Consider the following 19,638-nt stretch of genomic DNA (forward strand, 5'->3'; position numbering starts at 1 on the left):
CATATAATGTATAACTCTAACCATAGAATGTATAATTCCAATTATGCACATTATGTATGCCTCTAAGCTTCTAATTATGTTTTATAACTCTTAGACTTTTGGTGCATCTTTGTAGGTTTTCGTCCCCGTAAACACTGGCGATCAAGATCACTACTCTTGCATTTGAATAAATTTCCTCTCTGAGCAGATCGAGTACCTTGATAATCATTCTTACGAGGACGATCTTCTGAAATTACCATATGGAGGGATTGCACGTATTACTGTAAGTCTTATAAAACTGGTGACTAGATTAATTTTCAGCTCCATTGTTTTGTTAATTGGTCTTCCCCTTTTAAACGCCTTGCCTAACTTCTGCCAGGCTGATGCGATGGAAAAGTATATGGTCTACAAAGGGCTCGACAAAGGGAAGAAAGTTGAAGGGTTTCCTTTTGTAAACATTAAATTCAACTGGCGGGGGAGCGGTATATCACAATGATTTGGGTCTTTACGTCATGGTTCATATGTTCTTTGTCACCGTGGAGAGCCATTCGAGTGTACCATAGGGACAAAGGACAGCAATGACCTCATGCGAGCGGAAGTTGCTGCCACCCTTGTCCTCAGTGACATTAACGTGGATAGGGAAGCTGTGTTATCTAGGGTAGCAGCTTTTAAGGAGGTTAAAGACCGTGAAATGGAGGAGCTGCGTGAGGCACAGAGATTAACCGGCAACACAAGTGGAAGGAAGAGAGGTGCCGGAGAGAACAGTTCTGCTAAACGCCCTTGCTCCAAAGTCAGTTTAACCTATCGGACTCCACCTCCCCAAGTAGCACTAGGCCGGACGCCGTCTAGTCGGGCCCTCTCAGCGGTCAATAGCCGCTCCCGGGGTAAGGGCGATGGCCTTGGTTGCACCACATATTGCGAGGAGCCAGACGCCGACCTTACAGTGGTCGTCAAGGTGCTGAGGTTAAACAAGGCATTAATTAGGGATATCCCGGTGTATCGCAAACAAGTGGTTGATTACGTTTTCCTTGATGACTACAAATTTCCAAATGGGTAAGCTGTCTAAAATCAACAGAACCACATGAGTACTGTTATATGTTTTGTATAACTTCAAGACTGAAATGTATAACTTTACCAACTAAAGTTATACATATCGTTAATGGAGTTACACATTCCTAATCTGCAGTTATATGTTTCATCACTGAAGTTATGCAGTCTTTTTAATAGCAGTTACCTTCTCATTTAGTAGACGTTATAGCCTGACTAACACCTGCTGGCTAAACCACAGTGAACTACTTGTGAACTATTCCCGGCACGCAACAATTAATAGGTTGCAAATGTTGTCCATGCTCCCTGAGACACCAATGGATAATTCAGTGATTGAGTGTTGGTCCTTGTTGCTTAATCGTTTGGAGGCAGAGGAGTGCGCGTTATTTCGTTCGTCTTTCTTCGGCATCCGTCATATGGTATGGTTGTAATCAATCTTTTAATATGCTATACGAGTTTCACATACCCTCTTTAGAGTTATACTTTGAGGGTATGATATTTAAAACTTTCACAGTGGAAAATAAGACTAAAGTTATACATACCCTCTATGGAGTTACACATTTTGTTTTGAGAAGTTATTAACGACCAAGATGAACTTAGGCATACTTCAATATGCTATAAGAGTTCTGTGCAACTCCATTGCACAACCCCTATAACTCCTCTGGTATTCTCACACATATACTTCTACTTGAACAGGAAATAATCTTGAACTTTGTACGAAACCCTGTCCAACAAACACAGAACACCGAAAGGTTGTACAATGTGTGGGACGTCTTCAGAATCGACAGTGGCAAAGATTTCAGCTTGAAGGCTGATTTAATCTTCGTACCCATTAAGATTGAAGCCCATTATGCATGTGCGTGTATCAATTTTAATTCACATACGATTGATCTTCTTGACAATAAGTACTACTCAAGTCCGAGCCAGTCGGAGATATGCAAAGCGTGTCACGTAATTGTAAGTGGAATTAAATTGTAATTACGTTCAACTCAAAAGTGTTGTCACCCCTTTACAATTTCACTTTTTGACGTTTCTTGTTTATGTCAGGCGAGCCTCATGAGCGACTATCTGGAGTCTAGGGACGAGGACAAGGACAGAGGGAAAGACCTACCGGAGTTCCAATTTCGTCAGATCCAGTTTGCTTGGCATAAGCAAACGATTAACGACACCGAGTCTGGCTTGTTCACCATGATGCACATGTTAATGTACGAGGGTGATAGTTTTGGTCACGTTGATCTTGAGAGGAAGGTTAACCGTCGATATTTGGTAATCCAGCTGGCAGCGACGCTTGTCCTAGCTGACATGAACATCATCAGGCAAGGAGTTCTGACCAAGGTCAACGGTTTCATTGGCGAGAAAAACCAGATCCTGAAGCAACTAGAAGCCAGGCGAAAAATGGTGCGGAAAGCAGATAAAAAACCTGGGAAAAAAATAGAATGTTTTTCCATTCATTTTGTAGTCTCTGTTTTTGCAACTCTAGTATGTTGTCAAGAAACTCCTTAACAACTTAGACAAATTTTTTGGAATAGATTTTTATTATATCAACTTGGTATGTCATAATTAAAATCCAAGTTATACAGATAAGAATTAAAGTTATACACTCTGTGAAGTAAAGTTATACAAATTTTGTACAGGAGTTATACAACACATGACTGAAGTTATGAAAAAAGGCAAAATTTATTAGACAGCTATGAGTTATACAAAAAATAACAAGAGTTATACAAATTGTGTACAAGAGTTATACAACACATGACTGCAGTTATGAAAAAGGCAAAATTTATTAGACAGTTATGAGTTATACAAAAAATAACAAGCAAATTGTGTACAAGAGTCATACAACACATGACTTTAGTCAAATATATCAACAATTATAGAAACAAGGGCAAAATATAGACATAATTAGAAGTGTTATACAAATAACTATAAGAGTTATACACTCTGTGAAGTACAGTTATCCATATATGGGTAAGAGTTTTACTTAAACCCACTGAAGTTATAATTCGTTCTTTATCAAACTTTTAAATATTGGATTTTTTGCCATGAAAAAAAGTCATCCAAATTGTGTAAAAGAGTTATACAACATTAGCTTGAAATTTCACACTCATATTACTGAAGTTATACAATCTGGAAGGTGCAAACCCCATTCAAAATAGACAAAAGCTAGCTACTGAATACCCCTTCCGTCTCACCAGATTTTTTACCTTTTAAAGAAAAAAAGACTGTAAATAATTTGTTGAGACGGAGGTATTTTTCTACTGCCTACTACTACAGCATGTTAAGTTTCTCTATTCTTCTTCTTCTTCTTCTTCTTCTTCTTCTTCTTCTTCTTCTTCTTCTTCTTCTTCTTCTTCTTCTTCTTCTTCTTCTTCTTCTTCTTCTTCTTCTTCTTCTACTCCTTCAGTTGCTGGTGAAGACGGTGGATGCTCAAAAAATGGGTTAGGGCAGTTCCGTTTATCGTGGTGTGCCATTTGTTTACAGTTATTACACATGCGCTTTGGCTTACAAGCCAAGGCAATGGCTTTAGCCTTAGTTGACACCATTCTTTTACCGCTGCCTTTGTTTTTGGATTGTTTTGGTGGAAGTATTGTTACCTCGTCACTGGCGGGGCAACCAACGATTTGCTCGAATTCCTGCTGCTTAGTTAAATCTTTCTTGTACGGTAAAAGTTTCTCCTTGAACTCTCTAATTAAGGAGCTTAAGTTCACAACTTCAGTCACACTCATGCCACGAAGTAAACCAATGGTCGCATGAACTTCTGACCACAACTTCACCATCTCAACTTCTTTTCATCAGTGCTACTATTTGAATCCGTTTGTTCACCATCACATTCTGATAATCTGAATTGCAATGCATCTTTTCTCCATCTTGTAGAAACGCAATCATCTGGAATTGTCTTCTTGCCGTTAGCCGACAAAATCCATACTATATGTCGGCACAGAATTCCCATCCTTTCAAACATCAAATGCAATTTGCACTGTGTAGCCAGTGTCCCTGTAATCAAATTAAATTATGAAGTTACTGTCATCTAAATAACGTCTCCATCCATATAGTAGTCTTATACATATAATAATAAGAGTTAAACATTATCAAGGTAGAGTTATACACATGGCAACAAGAGTTATACATTCTGAAAGCTAAAGTTATTCTGTTAGTAGAGTTATACATATGTCAACAAGAGTTATACATTTTGCAAGTAGAGTTATACATATAATAACAAGAATTATACATTCTAAAAGCTAAAGTTATTCAAAATGTAATCAGAGTTATACTACAAATAACTACAGTTCAGTGAACAATTGAATAACTTCTAAAGTTATTCTGAAAGTAGAGTTATACATATGGCAACAAGAGTTATACATTCTGCAAGTAGAGTTATACATATAATAACAAGAGTTATACATTCAGAAAAATTAAGTTATTCAAAATGTAGTCAGATTTATACAGCAGATAACTGCAGTTCAGTGAACAATTGTATAACTTCTATGTTCAGACAATGTAACTTTGGCACTATATCTAGCAACTTCAGTCAACTATCACATCGTAAAAGATTATGCCAAAATGTTGTTACCTGGGTTGTACTCTACGTTGAAACTTTTCTCTCTGATTGAATCCTTAACGACAACCACTTCAACTCCATCGACTTTAGCATAGCCCCCGGTCTTACATGTATCGATTGAGCAAATGACCTCTAGTTGGAATTCCTTGAAAACCTCACGGGTATAAACATTTGACGCATATTCCTCTATAGGTAAATGCGTCCCCCATGCTGGTGTTGAGTGTCAGTTTTCATGGTCAAGTCTCTTCTGCGTATGCCGTTGATGGTCCATAGCGCTTTCAAAACGCATCCAAAACTCCACTAACGTACCTGACTTCTGCTCAAACTTCTTAAAAAAACTATTAATGCTCTCTGATCTCTGGGTTTTCCTCATTACACCACCCATGTTCAAGTCCCTGCAATGCACCATCACCCATTGGCTCCTTTTATCGTACGCATATGTAAACCACTCTTCGTTCACAAGACCATGCGCTTCCATTATTTCTGCCCACCTAGAGTCAAAGTCGTCTGCTTCTAGGTTGTCGTCCCATATAATGTTGTTCAATTTCTGAAGGAACTCCTTATAATCCTCCCTTGTCACCCCGAACTTCGATGGCACCTTGTTCATTATATGCCACATGAAAAATCGGTGGCGTGCAGTCTTGAAGGCAAGGGGTACGGCCTTAATAATGCTCATATCCTGATCTGTGATAATGTACTTGGGTTCCTTTCCACCCATAGCATTCAAAAACCTATTGAAAACCCACTAGAAGGATTCATGGTCCTCATGGGCAATCAATGCCCCACAGAATATGACTGATCGCTTATGGTGATCTATGCCAGTGAATGGCGTGAAAATCATATCGTACTTGTTTGTTGAGTATGTTGGGTCGTACGACACTGCATTTCAAAAAATGGAGTAGTTCCTTCTAGCGGTTCTGTCAGCCCAGATTGCCCTTCGAAGGCTATTATCCTTGTCAACTTCATAATCAAAATAAAACCCCTGCCTATTTTGTGCCATATTATTGAACCGGTCTATGAAAAATTGACCGTCCGGTTTATAGATGAAGCATTTCACATCTCGGTGGAAGTTCTTAAAACCAGTTAAGGATGCACCAATGTTCTCGAACCCGTTTACGAGTTCCTTACACATGTTGTACGTCCTAGTTGATCTTATTCTCAACTGTAGTGGACAACAAATCCTGATCAGTGCTGAGTAATAATCAAGGATTCCTCAACTATAACTCTTACACCTTTTCATATAACTTCATGAAACATATGCATAACTCCATTGATTGATTGTGCAACTTCTTATTATTTATAACTCTTACATATGCGAATATGTATAACTCTAACAACTTTCTATATAACTCTAAGGCTGTTATAAATTATTCTAGAATTTTAAAAAATATTTAGAAGTTTCACAATCAATTACTCGAGGTTTACATAACTCTAAGATCTCGGTGTATAACTTTAGAAGTTTGCCATTCAATTAGTTGAGGTTTGATTAATAGTAAACTAACCCTTGAGTTGTACATTATCAAGTACTTGTGAAAATCTTCTATGTTCCGCGACATCTTTTAAAACTGACGATCCTCACTAGATACAAGCTCGTGATTATGCCCCATGTGGAATCGGTCAATTACTAATACTCCATTCTTCATAAATAGCCTGAAATGTGCTTTACACCCTACCCTCTTGACTGTATATTTCTTCTGTTTTGCAGTTGTTAATCCCCATTGCATTTCTTCTTCCCTAATCCCGGTCTCATTTTTTTTTTTAATTACTGCCTCGCCTTTTGGGACATATGTGAATCCCTCTATGTTGTAAACCAGCAACTTTGACTTGATTTCACCGTCGTGCCATTTTTTCATCGAGTACTTCCGAACATCAAACCCGGACGCCAATGCATAAATTTTATAGAATGTCACTGTCTCGTCGATTTCAAAAAATTGTTGCCCTACACAAGGTGTAAACTCCGCTGCCAAATGCTTACAATACTCAGTTTCCGCTTCCTTACGACCATCTGAGTAGAATCAAACATCCATGAAATGATTAAGAAATATATAACTCCAAGCTACTTAGCATTTACTCTGTAACTCCAAGCATAGAATGTTTAACTCTAGGTACAGACTTTATAACTCTAGGCATATACTGTATAACTCTAGACGCAGACTGTATAACTCTAGGCATATACTGTATAACTCTAGACACGGACTGTATAACTCTAGGCATATAATATATAACTCTGTGTCTAGAGTTATACATTTGTTTATATATTACTTTAGTTTTCAGAATGTATAACTCTAGTCATACAATGTATAACTCTAGGCATATAATGTATAACTCTTAGCATATAATTTATAACTCTAGTCACAGTCTGTATAACTCTAGTCATACAATGTATAATTCTAGGCACAGACCGTATAACTCTAGGCATATAATGTATTACTCTTAGCATATAATGTATAACTCTAGAGACAGTCTGTATATGCTAAGAGTTATACATTATATGCCTAGAGTTATACATTGTAGACTGTATTACTTTAGTTTTCAGAATGTATAACTCTAGTCATACAATGTATAACTCTAGGCACAGACTGTATAACTCTAGGCATATAATGTATAACTCTTAGCATATAATGTATAACTCTAGACACAGTCTGTATAACTCTAGTCATGCAATGTATAACTCTAGGCACAGACTGTATAACTCTAGGCATATAATGTATAACTCTTAGCATATAATGTATAACTCTAGACACAGTGTGTATAACTCTAGATACAGACTGTATAACTCTAAGCATATAATGTATAACTCTGTCTAGAGTTATACATTATATGCTTATATATTTTCATTATATGCTAAGAGTTATACTGTATAACTCTAGGCATATAATGTATAACTCCAGTCATACAATGTATAACTCTTAGCATATAATGAAAACTCTACAACATATAATGTACAACTCTATACACAGACTGTATAACTCTAATCATATAATGTACAACTCTAAGTAGAGAATGTATAACCCTCCACATCCTATAACTTCACTTAATGAATGTATAACTTAAGCTATAACATGAATAACTATATCAAAATTGGTTGTTTAGTAATATTTTTTATGCAAAATTTAGGGTTAGAATTACTCTGTTACACTGAAGTCACAGGAAATTGTCAAAGAGTTATACCAAAAACCAGTGGAGTTATGACACGATGAATATAAGAACTGCATGAGTACACAAACTGTATTATTGAAGTTATACCTATACGGGTAAGAGTTTTACTTAAACCCACTGAAGTTATAATTCGTTCTTTATCAAGCTTTTAAATTTCCATCATTTTTTGCCATGAACAACAAGCTACCAAAATGAAAGAACAAATCTGATGAACACCATGAAAGTACAACACCATTAAAAATAATGAACACAAATGAAATAACAACAAGCTACAACAAGCTAAAATAATGAACATCAATCCAAAATTACATATAGCACTTTATTCTTGAACATCAAGCTACAATAATAACCAAGACACAAATAAGAAAGCAAATAACTCACCATCGACGGCAACTTCAATCTGCATATGATCCATTTTGAGCGTGTTTCTCTGATGAACAATGACAATTTATTTATCTTCAACAAAGCGAATGAAATTTAACGGCAACATGAAGTAGTTTTACAGTTCGAATGAAATTTCTCTCATTTTTTTGATGATTTATATTGGATTTTACAGGATTTAGGATCGTTTGTATGGTGATTTTTATGGGTTTTGCTTGTTGAGAGGTTTTGAATGGTGAATGAAGAGGGAAAGCATGCAAAATGAATTATTTGTGTTTGTTTAATCGTTTTGTCCGCGGGATTGTACTGGAAGAAGTACACAAACAGTGACATGTGGACCCTCTCTCATACAACAAGCACTTCCTTTTTTTTTGCTTTAAAAAAGGCCCCCTCTCTCCTTATCTCATCCATTCAATCCCTTCATCCAAGGGTTCTTATAAAAACTTAGGGCCTTATATGATATAATGGCCTTATAAGAACCCTTCTTTCTCTCTCTCTCTCTCTCTCTCTCTCTCTCTCTCTATATATATATATATATATATATATATATATATATATATATATATATATATATATATATATATATATATATATATATATATATATATATATATATATATATATATATATATATATATATTAACTTTACGAAACGAACAAAAATAATAAAGTTTACAAACGTATTTAGCTTTATTTTGCATTATTTAGTACTTCGTAACATATAATATTTCTAGTACGTCTCCAACTATCAGTTAAAGTACAATGCGGTAGGACAACTACCGTGATGTCTGAGCTTTGTGTTGCTCTGGAAAGTGCTATATATAATTGACCAAGCGAGAAAATAGGATGTGGCAGATATATGCCTACTCTATTAATTTTATGTCCTTGCGCTTTGTTAATAGTCATTGCAAAACTTAATATAATAAGGAACTGTTTTCTTCTGAAGTGAAAAGGAAATTTATCGGTAGGAGATGGCTGCAGTGGAATTCTAGGTATGAAAACTCTTTCTCCCTTGTGATGACCCACAACAATTTCAACATCTATAACATTTCTAGAAAAGGCTCTGCAGATGAGTCTTGTACCAGTACAGAGGCCAGAAGTGGGATCTAAGTTTCTCAACAAAATTACAGGACTATTTCTTTTCGCGACCAATTCATGTGGTGGAAGACCGCCAGGCTGTAGTGTATTAAGAAATTTCGTCAGATACTGTTCCGTTGCCACATTTGCGGCTTCATCAAAGCTTTTGTAGGTAAATGCCTCGCCTTCTTGTCGAGAAACTAATATTGAATTTATCGCTTGTGTATCGTCATTTTTTGGAGTCAGTATCGCTTTTCCTGTCATTAAAGATGGATTTGCAGTAATGTGATGTATATCAGGATAAACTACATCAATGAGCTGATCAATTATCACAGTTTCTTGTGTTTCAGATATGACAATCGATCTTGGTAATTTGATATCTTTTCCATTTTCATAAGGATGAGAACCATCACCAACACGTAGAACAAAGTCGCTAAAATAAGGATCACGCATAGCCCTCATATTTATAGTCAAATGTAGTTTTTCAAGTTTTGGCCACAATGAAGACATAACGAAGCTCGAATTGATCGCCTCTTGTAATGTACTTTTGGTAGACCTGTCAAAATCTGACCCGACCTGAAAATCGACCGTAACCCTACCCGTAAATAACCCGCAAATAACCCAGTTTTTTCAACCTGAACCCAAAAAATACCCGAACCCGTTTCGACCCGTAAATAGCGGGTCGAAACCCGACCCGTAACGGGTTGACCGTAGGTCAAGGCAATATATCTTCCTTAAAATTGATAATGTCAAATAAGTATTGACTTATAAAATTTTAAGGAAAGATATGTATATATACGGAATGCCACGTCATCACATCAAATTGTGTGTCATGCCGTCACTTTCACCATATTACGTCGATCCGTATTTTGCGTCGACACTGCTATATCATCATTTAAGGCGACATGCCATGTCCTCACTTTGAAGTGTGTGCGACACAATTACTTTCACTATGTTACATCGAATCGCATTCCATGTTAGCACTGCCACGTTATTGCAGGGTAATATCCGTATAATACCCTTCAATTATAGGACTATAACGTAAATTTAATATGCGATTATTGTCAAAAACGAAAAACATGAGAAAACGATAAAGCATTAGAAATAACCTCGGGTCCTTTGAGATGCGGCCTAAGAACAGAAATCAACAGAGATTTCCTCCTAATCGTTGCACCCAAGACCGTCTGAAACTATGCCCTTTTGCTAGAAATGTATTCTCTAATTGCCTTGCAATATTGAGAGAATTGTTGTGAGTTTTGCTAGATGTGAGATCTAGGTTTAGAGAGGAAATGTTCTCCCAAAACCCTAATAATTTTACAAATGAAAATGATTAGGTTGCAAATGAGGAGAGGCTCTCCTTTTGTTTGCTCTACTCGGCCAAACCGTGAGCCCTCTTGGGAAGTGGGCTTCCACTTCCTTTTAATTTTAACTCGTGGTCCGGTTCGTAAAATGCTAAATGTATATGACGCGGTTTTATTATAAATCATCATCGGTTATCGGTTATTAAAACATCAACTAATAACTCGGATTAGTTGAAATATTAATACATGTCCGACAAAGACAATATTGTATAATTAATTCCATATACATTAATTAAATATAATCGTTTATATTTAATTTACGAATTAACTATTTAATTCGCCTTAGCCCATTTTATTTAATCCGTATTAAATAAAATATTTCAACATCGCATTTTGACTAATTACTAGTCAAATAATTCGGACTAACTGCTTAGTCAATTTTCTGGCATCAACATGACTGTATTTTCATACCGTCACATCTCTCAAACGTATCCTATAGGTGTGACTTTTAGGGACCAGTTGATCACCGCCATCTGTATGACAATAACGTCAAACTTATCTAGCAAGCCAACCGTTATTGATAAACGTGGACCAACTGATTATAATACAAAAGTATACCCTTTGATCCTTTTAGAGATTTAAATGTTATTGCACTACTTGTAGAGGACACCAGCCCCAACAGTTATCACCTCGATCACATGCCACGTCATCACTTTGAACTGTGTCCCACACCATCACTTTCATCGTATTACGTGTAACCGCACTCCACTTCAGCACTGCCACTTCATCACCTCGGATCACATGCCACGTCATCATTGTCATCTTATTTGAGTCTCACTGTCGTACTTAGCGAGTTAGTGAAGGTAATGATGATGATGACGAGGTGGTGATGGCGAGAATGGTGACAATTAAGTTGACTAAGACGAGCAAGATGAGAAAAAACGTATAAGTGGTAGGAATTATGATATAAAAGAAGTTTTAAAAAATGATAAAAAAGAGATGTTGATCGACCCGTTTTTTTTACCCGAACACGACCCAAAACCCATATTGACCCGTTCGTATAACGGCGATATTAAAAATATTAAGCAAAAATATTTTATCTTACTAATATCATATATTAAATTAGATAATAATAAAAATTTAAGAATAATTATGTGTTTATAAGTAGAATTAAAGAAAATGATTTTGTTTTAAAAAGGCGTCAATCTAACTCGTTCTGACCCTAAATCCCGACCCGAAACCCGTATAAACCCCACCCGTACAAACCCGTATTTTTCAAACCCGAAATAGACCCGACCTGTATTTTACCCGAACCCGAACTGACTGAACCCGCAACCCGCCCGTTTGACCTGTTTGACAGGTCTAACTTTTAGGTTTAACAGGTAAAACTTGCCGAAAATCTCCCCCAAATACAACTATTTTCCCACCACACAACAGGTTACTCGAACAGACATCACGCAGGGTGCTTTCAAAGTATTCAATTGACTGTCTTTTTACCATTGGGGCTTCATCCTAAATGATTAACTTACATGCACGGATGAGTTCTGCCAAAGAACTTTGTTTAGAGATTTGAGAACGCTAGTTCTGTTCTGTATCAAGAGGAATCTTGAATCGATAGTTTGCTGTTTTACCACCTGCGAGATTAGCAGCTGCAATACCCGAACTCGCAATAGCAAGACAAATAATTCCCCTAACTCTGAGATTCGCGAGGATTGTTGCGTACAAAAAAGTTTTTCCCGTGCCTCCTGGTCCGTCTAAGAAAAAAGAACCCCTGCCATTCTTTGTAACTCGTCTGTAAATTATATCATAAGCATAACGTTGTTCATCATTTAACATGTTAAAGAGTTTTGAATGGCCTAAATAAACGCTAAGATGCTGAAATTGTTGTGGGTCCTTTCATATGCTTATGATATTCCAGTAAATTCTGTAAAGCGCTGATGGCATTTGATATCGCATGGCCTCTTATAAGCAATGTTCAATAGAGTTGCCTACATCAAGCAAACCACGCTTATACGCAAACTCTCAAAATGAACTGCACAAAACGCCGTTTGCTGAACGAAGGTCTTCAAAAGACTTGGGATCACGAATGTTTGAGAGTAGAAGATGTAAGTAATATCTTTCTCCTTCAGAAGGATTTGCATAAACCAAGCGGCCTAAGGCAAATCCTTTTTCTCGGAGAGTCCAAAATTTGCCCCTCCTTCGATTATGCCAAACGTAATATTCTGGAAGTTGACTGTATAACAACGTCTGAGAGAAAGTATTAGTTTCGTTTTGCCTGAAAAAGGCCGTTAACATTGTTCTTCTTCGATCGTCATCGTCCAAAACGTTCTCAAGGTTTTCCCAGGGATAAAAACTCACAGTTTGCATGTTTGGTAAGTATACTTGTAAAGGGACGACGTTAGGGTGTATCTCATTCATATGGAATCCAAAAATTCTCCATGCTGCTTTCGGCGGTGATATCCAACGAGCGGATTGGTAGGCTGTGATCTTATCAAATGATGATTGCTCGCTAGGATCAGTTATAGCAAATGACACGCGACCGTCCCTTGTATACGTACTTGTACATATACTTTACGACTTTAATTGTTGAACATATCTCTACATTCGGATGGTAATCGTATTTCGCTAACAAGAATAGGTTGTATGGAACAACCCATCGATTGTTATGTTGGGATCCATGAACAGTTACATGAAAACCCGTATGCCGTCGACGATATAGAGGATATGCGACCGTTGGTTGTTGTATCCGCAAACTCATAAGGATAATGGTTTTTACACTGACTATATTTCATGCACGAATTTATAGGGTTGTCTCTGCCACATGGACCATGCATCATGTGACGAACAACCGCCGAAAACAAGTGATGATTTTCAACAACATCAGGCAGTTCCGCAGAAACGAAATCATCATATTGATCAGGTGTACGTATTTTACTATCAGAATCCAAAATGATTAGGAAATGTGCATGGGGTAGACCTCTCTTTTGAAATTCAACAACATAAACGTAACCTGCAACATTACCAAATATCTTACGCACATAGATGTCTTTCTTTAACTCAATAAGTTTTGCGCGAAAAACTCGAGAGACAAGATCGGGTCTATTCTATGCTTCCTAAACAGGTGATAATTCCCGCTCAATTTCAGGCCAACGTGGATTGCACGTAATGGTTAGGAATATATTAGGCTTTCTATAACGTTGTTCAACCGTCATTGAACAAAGATAGCGACGCCGATAGTCACAATCAGAGCCAATGAAACTCGCTAGCAGTATAAAGCACGTACCGATATTACCGCCACATGTTTGACGAGCAGCGTAGCTGTCAATAACACCTTGGTACAAATCAGCGCGAATTACATTTTGATTATTCCTTATATAACCAAGTCGAGTTGTCTCAATTTTGATATACATATCTACTATATATTGCTGTAGGAGTCGTCCGCTTCTTAACCATAATGAAGAGTTAGTTGGGCGAATTTGTAATCGGTAGCAGTAGTACTCTCTACATGAAAATTGTAAGTAATAGGACGCTGAAGCTACTGCCTGTAAAAATACATAAAGTCGATATAAAATCACAAAACTTGTTCCTCGCTATCAAGTAAATCTTCTGCAGTTTGTATAAGAACTTCATTTATCAGAAAAGTTGAGGGATCAGGACGACGTCTGGGATTGCTACTAACTTGGTAGATACATCTATACCATCCCGTTTCGCCGAAAGGAAACAAAAGAGGATACTGTAAAGGATCATAGCAACCCTAATAGTGTAATATCCGGTGGCTCGTTCCAGAATTGGCATATATGAGTACATCATGTCGAGGAGGCTCTGACGAATCTTCATCGTCTATCCAAATGGCTGCAACCTCTGATTACGTTGGGGCATTGTGAGTTCTTTGATCCTGTATCGGATCCGATTTTATCACAATTCTATTTTCCTCATCTATATCAATGTCCCTTAAGGATCTAAAAAATTGAGTGTAGGGATTCTGTTCTATAATTCTCATCAAAGTACGTAGAACATTTTGCTTAATATCTGGAGAAATCTGGAGTCTTTGCCATAATTCTTGGTCTGTATCGAAGAAATACAGTTGGATATATCTAGGGCGTTCTTCAGTCGGCAAGATATCATTAATGAAATGATACACTTGACCTTGGACTTTAAATGTATAGATTCCACGATTTCGCTACGCAAGCTCACGGTCTTTCTTGACTCCAAAGGATGTAAAAGCGAAAGAACTATTATATAATATAATATATTTTCTGAAATTTTGTGAGATTGCATCGTTTGACATGAACAATATGCGGAGGTAATTCGGAATCACATTTTGGGCAAGACATACATCTCCTTGGCAGCAACAAAAATATTTTGATTCATTTTTGAAACTTTTAGCGCCGCAGTGTCGACACAATGAAGGCAAAGGAAGAATGTGGTTACAACGTTTGAATAAAGTTAGATGGGAAATGTGTAATTCGGCTATAAAACACATAAAAAAATTGGCAAATTAAAGGACATATATGTTTTTTTAAAAAAAATGTTTACCCTTTCAAGCATTAGCTGATGAAAGTGAACAACTTTTGTTTTGTGGATGACTTGTATGGGAGCATGAGGCAATGTGTTTCAATAGATTCATATTGTATCGCTTTTAAGGAGAAAAGCAGAAATTCGGTTAATACAACAACTAAATTATGTAATAAAACAAATATAAGTACTACAGTTTTAAAAACAATTTGTTTTTTGTCGCCCTTAAATTACTAATGTCGCTCGAGTAAATGACTGAAATATCCTTATCAATAATTCTCGCCGCACCATCATCATATACGATTCCATTCTCACATCATCCTTTCTAAAATAGATGCTCATATATTTTCAAGCATGTAGTATAACTACTAACAAATGTTCTAAAATGAAATTAAATTTTGTAATTAAAAATTTAAAAATATGAGTGGAAGCCTTTCGTTCATTACAAAATACATCGAATGATGAACTATTCATTCATCATGAAATATGAACATGGGCGTGCACTTTTGGAAAACACAACTTGGCCATTTCGTGGAGCCTACACGACCAGAAGACGGCATCTTTGCATGCTGTACATAACCTCAACACCAACATCTCGGGCGCGACACACAAACACGCTATGAAAATTTTGTATGCCGCACACGAACAACTGATCTCGCGAACAAATGTCGTCGATGTATGACTCTAGGGCATGATCGTATAAGGCATTTGGAGAGGCCAATTGAAGGCGAGGTAAGGATCTTACTTGACGGTCGAGTAAGAGCAGTGCGGTGGTTGATGATGGTTATGTGCAAGCAGCAGTAAAAATTACCAAGGTAAATTTGTTTCATAATTTGTTATTAAATTTATTAAATTAAAAACGTTGTTGTGTTTTTCTAATTTATTTAAATTAAAAAATATTTATATATATTAAAATAATTTAAATTATTAACAAATGTTTTATTATAATACAACAAGTACTATTACCTAAGCAGCAGAATGAGTTGAAGGATGGGTTACTAACTACGCTTTGATAGTCTTATAATCCTTTCCCTAATTCCTAAATATGATAGGAATTTTTTTTTTTGAAAAGAACCCCATAATTGGGATTATACGCTTTCATTAATCTCAGACGCTGCAAGAGCAACAATACGACTAGGAATAGTCGAATCGTTGAAGAACAAACTATCCCCTACCTTGCAAAGATGAGCTAGCTCATGTGCTATAGTATTAAGTTTTCTACTACTAAAAGACCATAAAACTGAATCAAAATTACGACAAAATAAAAGAATTTCTTCGACAACTGCATGGAAATCACTCAGGCCAATATGTCCGTTTTGAAGTGCCTCAATTAGCTCCTTGCAATCACCTTCCATACAAATCCTTCGAGCCTTCATCCTTCTCGCCAACTGTAGTCCAACCAATACCGCTTCTGCTTCCGCGTTTCTAGCCTCGAACTCATCTCGACGTCTCTCAGCCCAACCCCATCTGACCTTTCCCCATTCGTCTCGACACACCACGCCAATTCTCAATCCTTGCCTTTCCTTCACCCCGGCATCAAAATTGATTTTTACCCAGCCTGGACTTGGTTTTTGCCATCTACGAACACCCCCTTTCCTTCGCTCTGCTCTCCTATGTTTCTCTCCTTGCCCTCTGCCCGTCCGTCTCATTGTCCACCTCCTCCATCTCCCTCAACAGCTCCCTCACCCTAGTCACAATTCTCCTCACCTGGATATCCCTCCCCTCAAACACCACTCCATTCCTTACCTCCCACACCGCCCATACTCCCATCACGAAAGTTTCTACCTCCTTCTCATCGAGCTCCTTAAACACCACTTCCACCCACTCCCTCACCCTCTCAAACCCCGTAGCCGACTTTATCTCTAACCCCAACCCCAACCCCTCCCATAGCCCAGCCACCCACCCACAGCCCCGTGAAAGGTGGAGACAAGTCTCCACCTCACATAAGCAAACCGGGCAGGCCATATCAAATGACCTTATTCGGGATGCTAAATTCCGTCTTGTAGCGATTGCATCGCAACAAAACTGCCAAAAGAAGATTTTAACACGAGGTAAGACCCGCATCCTCCATATTCGATTCCACAACCACTTTTCCTTTATTCTATCCGACTGTCCTTCCTCTCCTCCGGGGTTACCTACCAAAGCCTTATACGCGGTCTTCACCGAATAGTTGCCATTCTTTTCAAAATCCCACAGCCAAGTGTCCTCAGTGGGTTGTCTACTAACTCGCATATTTAGGATACGTTGTTGATCAGTTGGAAGGAATATTTGACGTACCTTGTGTGTATTCCATCGACACCCGTCCGTAGTCAGCAAATCCGCAACTACCATACCCGGGTCTTGTCCTCCTCTTACAGTAATCAGCTTGCGTGAGGTTGATCCTACCACCCACGGGTCACGCCAAATGTTCGTACTCAGCCCATTACCAATTCTACGTCGCACACCCAACATTAAAACGTTCCTAGCTTCGAGTATCCCGCGCCAAGTATAGCTCGGATCCGACCCAAGCTCAGCCATCATGAACGAATTATTGGGAAAATACTTACCCCCCAACACACGCACCATTAAGCAGCTTCGTTCCGTCATCATCCTCCACGCTTGCTTCCCTAGAAGAGCCATATTAAAATCAGCAATGTTTCGGAATCCAAGACCCCCTTGACACTTCAGCTTACATAAATTAGCCCACGTAATCCATGGAATTTTCTTCTTGCCATTTTCCGAGCCCCACCAGAACCGGGAAATCAGAGATCATAGTTCTTCGCAAAAATTAAGCGGTAGCTTGAAGACACTCATCGCGTAAGTGGGAATAGATTGGGCCACGACCTTTTTCAGAATTTCCCTCCTTGCCTTCGACAAAAGCATACCTCTCCATCCTTGCAATTTCCTACTCAGTTTGTCCCTAATAACACGGGCAATAACCTGCTTCGAATGCCCCACAATAGTCGGTAAGCCTAAATATTTATCCTGTTCCTCTACCGCCCGTACACCTAACCAGCCAGCAGTTTGATCCCTCGTTTCAACTCGTGTACCCCGACTGAAAGACACAGTAGTTTTATTATAGTTCACCAATTGCCCCGACGCTCTTTCATAGCAAGTAAGAATGTTCTTTACCTTTTGCACCTCCCGTTCCTTAGCTCGAACAAACAAGATGCTATCGTCAGCAAAAAGAAGGTGTGTAACCATAGGCGCTCCCGCTGCAACTCGTACCCCTCGAATAGCACCATCCTCCATCGCTTTCCTCACCAAACCCGAAAGAACTTCAGCACATAATATAAAGAGATACGGAGATAGAGGATCCCCTTGCCGAAGGCCCCTACTCGGCTTGAACTCTTCCGTTATTTTCCCATTAACCCGGATGGTGAACATTACAGTAGAAACACATTTCATTACATTATCAATCCACCCATTGTCGAACCCCATCCGCCTCAAAACTCTTTCTAGGAACACCCATTCTATTCGATCGTAAGCCTTCGTCATGTCATGTTTGAGAGCCAAGTGTCCGTCCCCTGTCCTCGTATTTTTCATGTGATGAAAAATCTCGAAAGCAACAAGAATATTGTCTGTGATCAACCGACCAGGGGTAAAGGCGGATTGGTTCTTAGACATGATCTTACCCAAAAACGCTTTCAATCTGTTCGCTAGCACCTTCGAGACAAGTTTATACACTACATTGCAAAGGCTAATGGGTCGAAAATAAACAATTTTATCCGGCGCTTTCTCTTTTGGTATGAGCACAATCTGGGTACTATTAAGCCCCGGAGGGAACTGACCACCGCGAAGAATATTAAGGGTCGATCTCACAACTAGAGGGCCTACTATATGCCAATAAGTTTAATAGAAAAGGCCATTCATACCGTCGAGTCCGAGGGCTTTAAGGGGATGCATTTGGTTAAGCGCATTGAACACCTCTTCTACTTTATACTCGGCTTGTAAACCTTTGTTCATGGACTCAGTGACACGGTCAGCCACCATATCAAGCACCGAGTCCTCGAACTGTGGTCTATCGGACTCAAACAATGACATGAAATACTTCCTAGCTGTCCTGCCGACAGCTTCAGTACCAATGTTCTCGCGCCCATCATCATCGATAAGCTTAGCAATGTAGTTCTTTTCTTTCCTTTGACCTGCTTTTTTGTGAAAGTATTTCGTATTTCGATCACCCTCCTTAAGCCACAGGGCTCTCGATCTATGCTTCCAATATATCTCCTCCTGTTTGAGTAATTTAGCTAATTCTTTTACCAGTGCTTTACGTTAATTAATCAGCCTCGTCGATCGCCCTTCTTCATTGAGCCATGCAAGTCTTCGTCTTTTAGCCTTTATATCTCGCAAAATTTTGCCAATATTAATCCTCTTCCATTCTTGCAGTTCCTTGGCACAGCACGAGATTGTACTCATTAAATCCCCATCATTTATGTCCCACAATTTCCTTATAGCCTCCTCAAAACCGTCTTCTCCCACACACATCTGTTCAAACCGAAAAGTCCTCCCTCCACCCTTCTCGCTATCCTCCCTATAGTTCATTACGAGTTTGATGGGCGAGTGATCTGACCATTCCCTATCCATGTGAAATAATCTAGCTCTAGGAAATAGCTCAAACCATCTATCATTCCCCATAGCACGGTC

General features: G+C 38.3%; 2 protein-coding genes across 2 annotated transcripts; both read right to left on the bottom strand.

Annotated features, from left to right (window-relative positions):
• Positions 1–8,060: 8,060 nt before the first annotated feature.
• Positions 8,061–9,661, bottom strand: LOC141590128 (uncharacterized). Its single transcript, XM_074410739.1, has 3 exons — positions 8,903–9,661; positions 8,123–8,197; positions 8,061–8,078 (listed from the first exon to the last, which is right to left on the bottom strand). The coding sequence occupies exons 1-3, from the start codon at positions 9,659–9,661 to the stop codon at positions 8,061–8,063; spliced, it is 852 nt and encodes a 283-aa protein (XP_074266840.1).
• Positions 9,662–16,103: 6,442 nt separating this feature from the next.
• On the bottom strand, positions 16,104–16,664 carry LOC141590129 (uncharacterized). Its single transcript, XM_074410740.1, has one exon. The coding sequence runs from the start codon at positions 16,662–16,664 to the stop codon at positions 16,104–16,106; it is 561 nt and encodes a 186-aa protein (XP_074266841.1).
• Between the last annotated feature and the right edge of the window lie 2,974 nt (positions 16,665–19,638).

The sequence above is a fragment of the Silene latifolia genome, chromosome 7, assembly GCF_048544455.1.
Source record: "Silene latifolia isolate original U9 population chromosome 7, ASM4854445v1, whole genome shotgun sequence".
NCBI lineage: Eukaryota > Viridiplantae > Streptophyta > Magnoliopsida > Caryophyllales > Caryophyllaceae > Silene > Silene latifolia.

Bases quoted from the DNA above. Each gene is read 5' to 3' on its own strand.
- LOC141590129 (XM_074410740.1), bottom strand. From the start codon at position 16,664: ATGAGACGGACGGGCAGAGGGCAAGGAGAGAAACATAGGAGAGCAGAG.
- LOC141590128 (XM_074410739.1), bottom strand. From the start codon at position 9,661: ATGAGGGCTATGCGTGATCCTTATTTTAGCGACTTTGTTCTACGTGTT. The intron at 8,198-8,902 runs GTAGTTGTCCTA...GCTTTGTTGAAG, and splicing joins CACAAAGCTCAGACATCACG to ATAAATAAATTGTCATTGTT.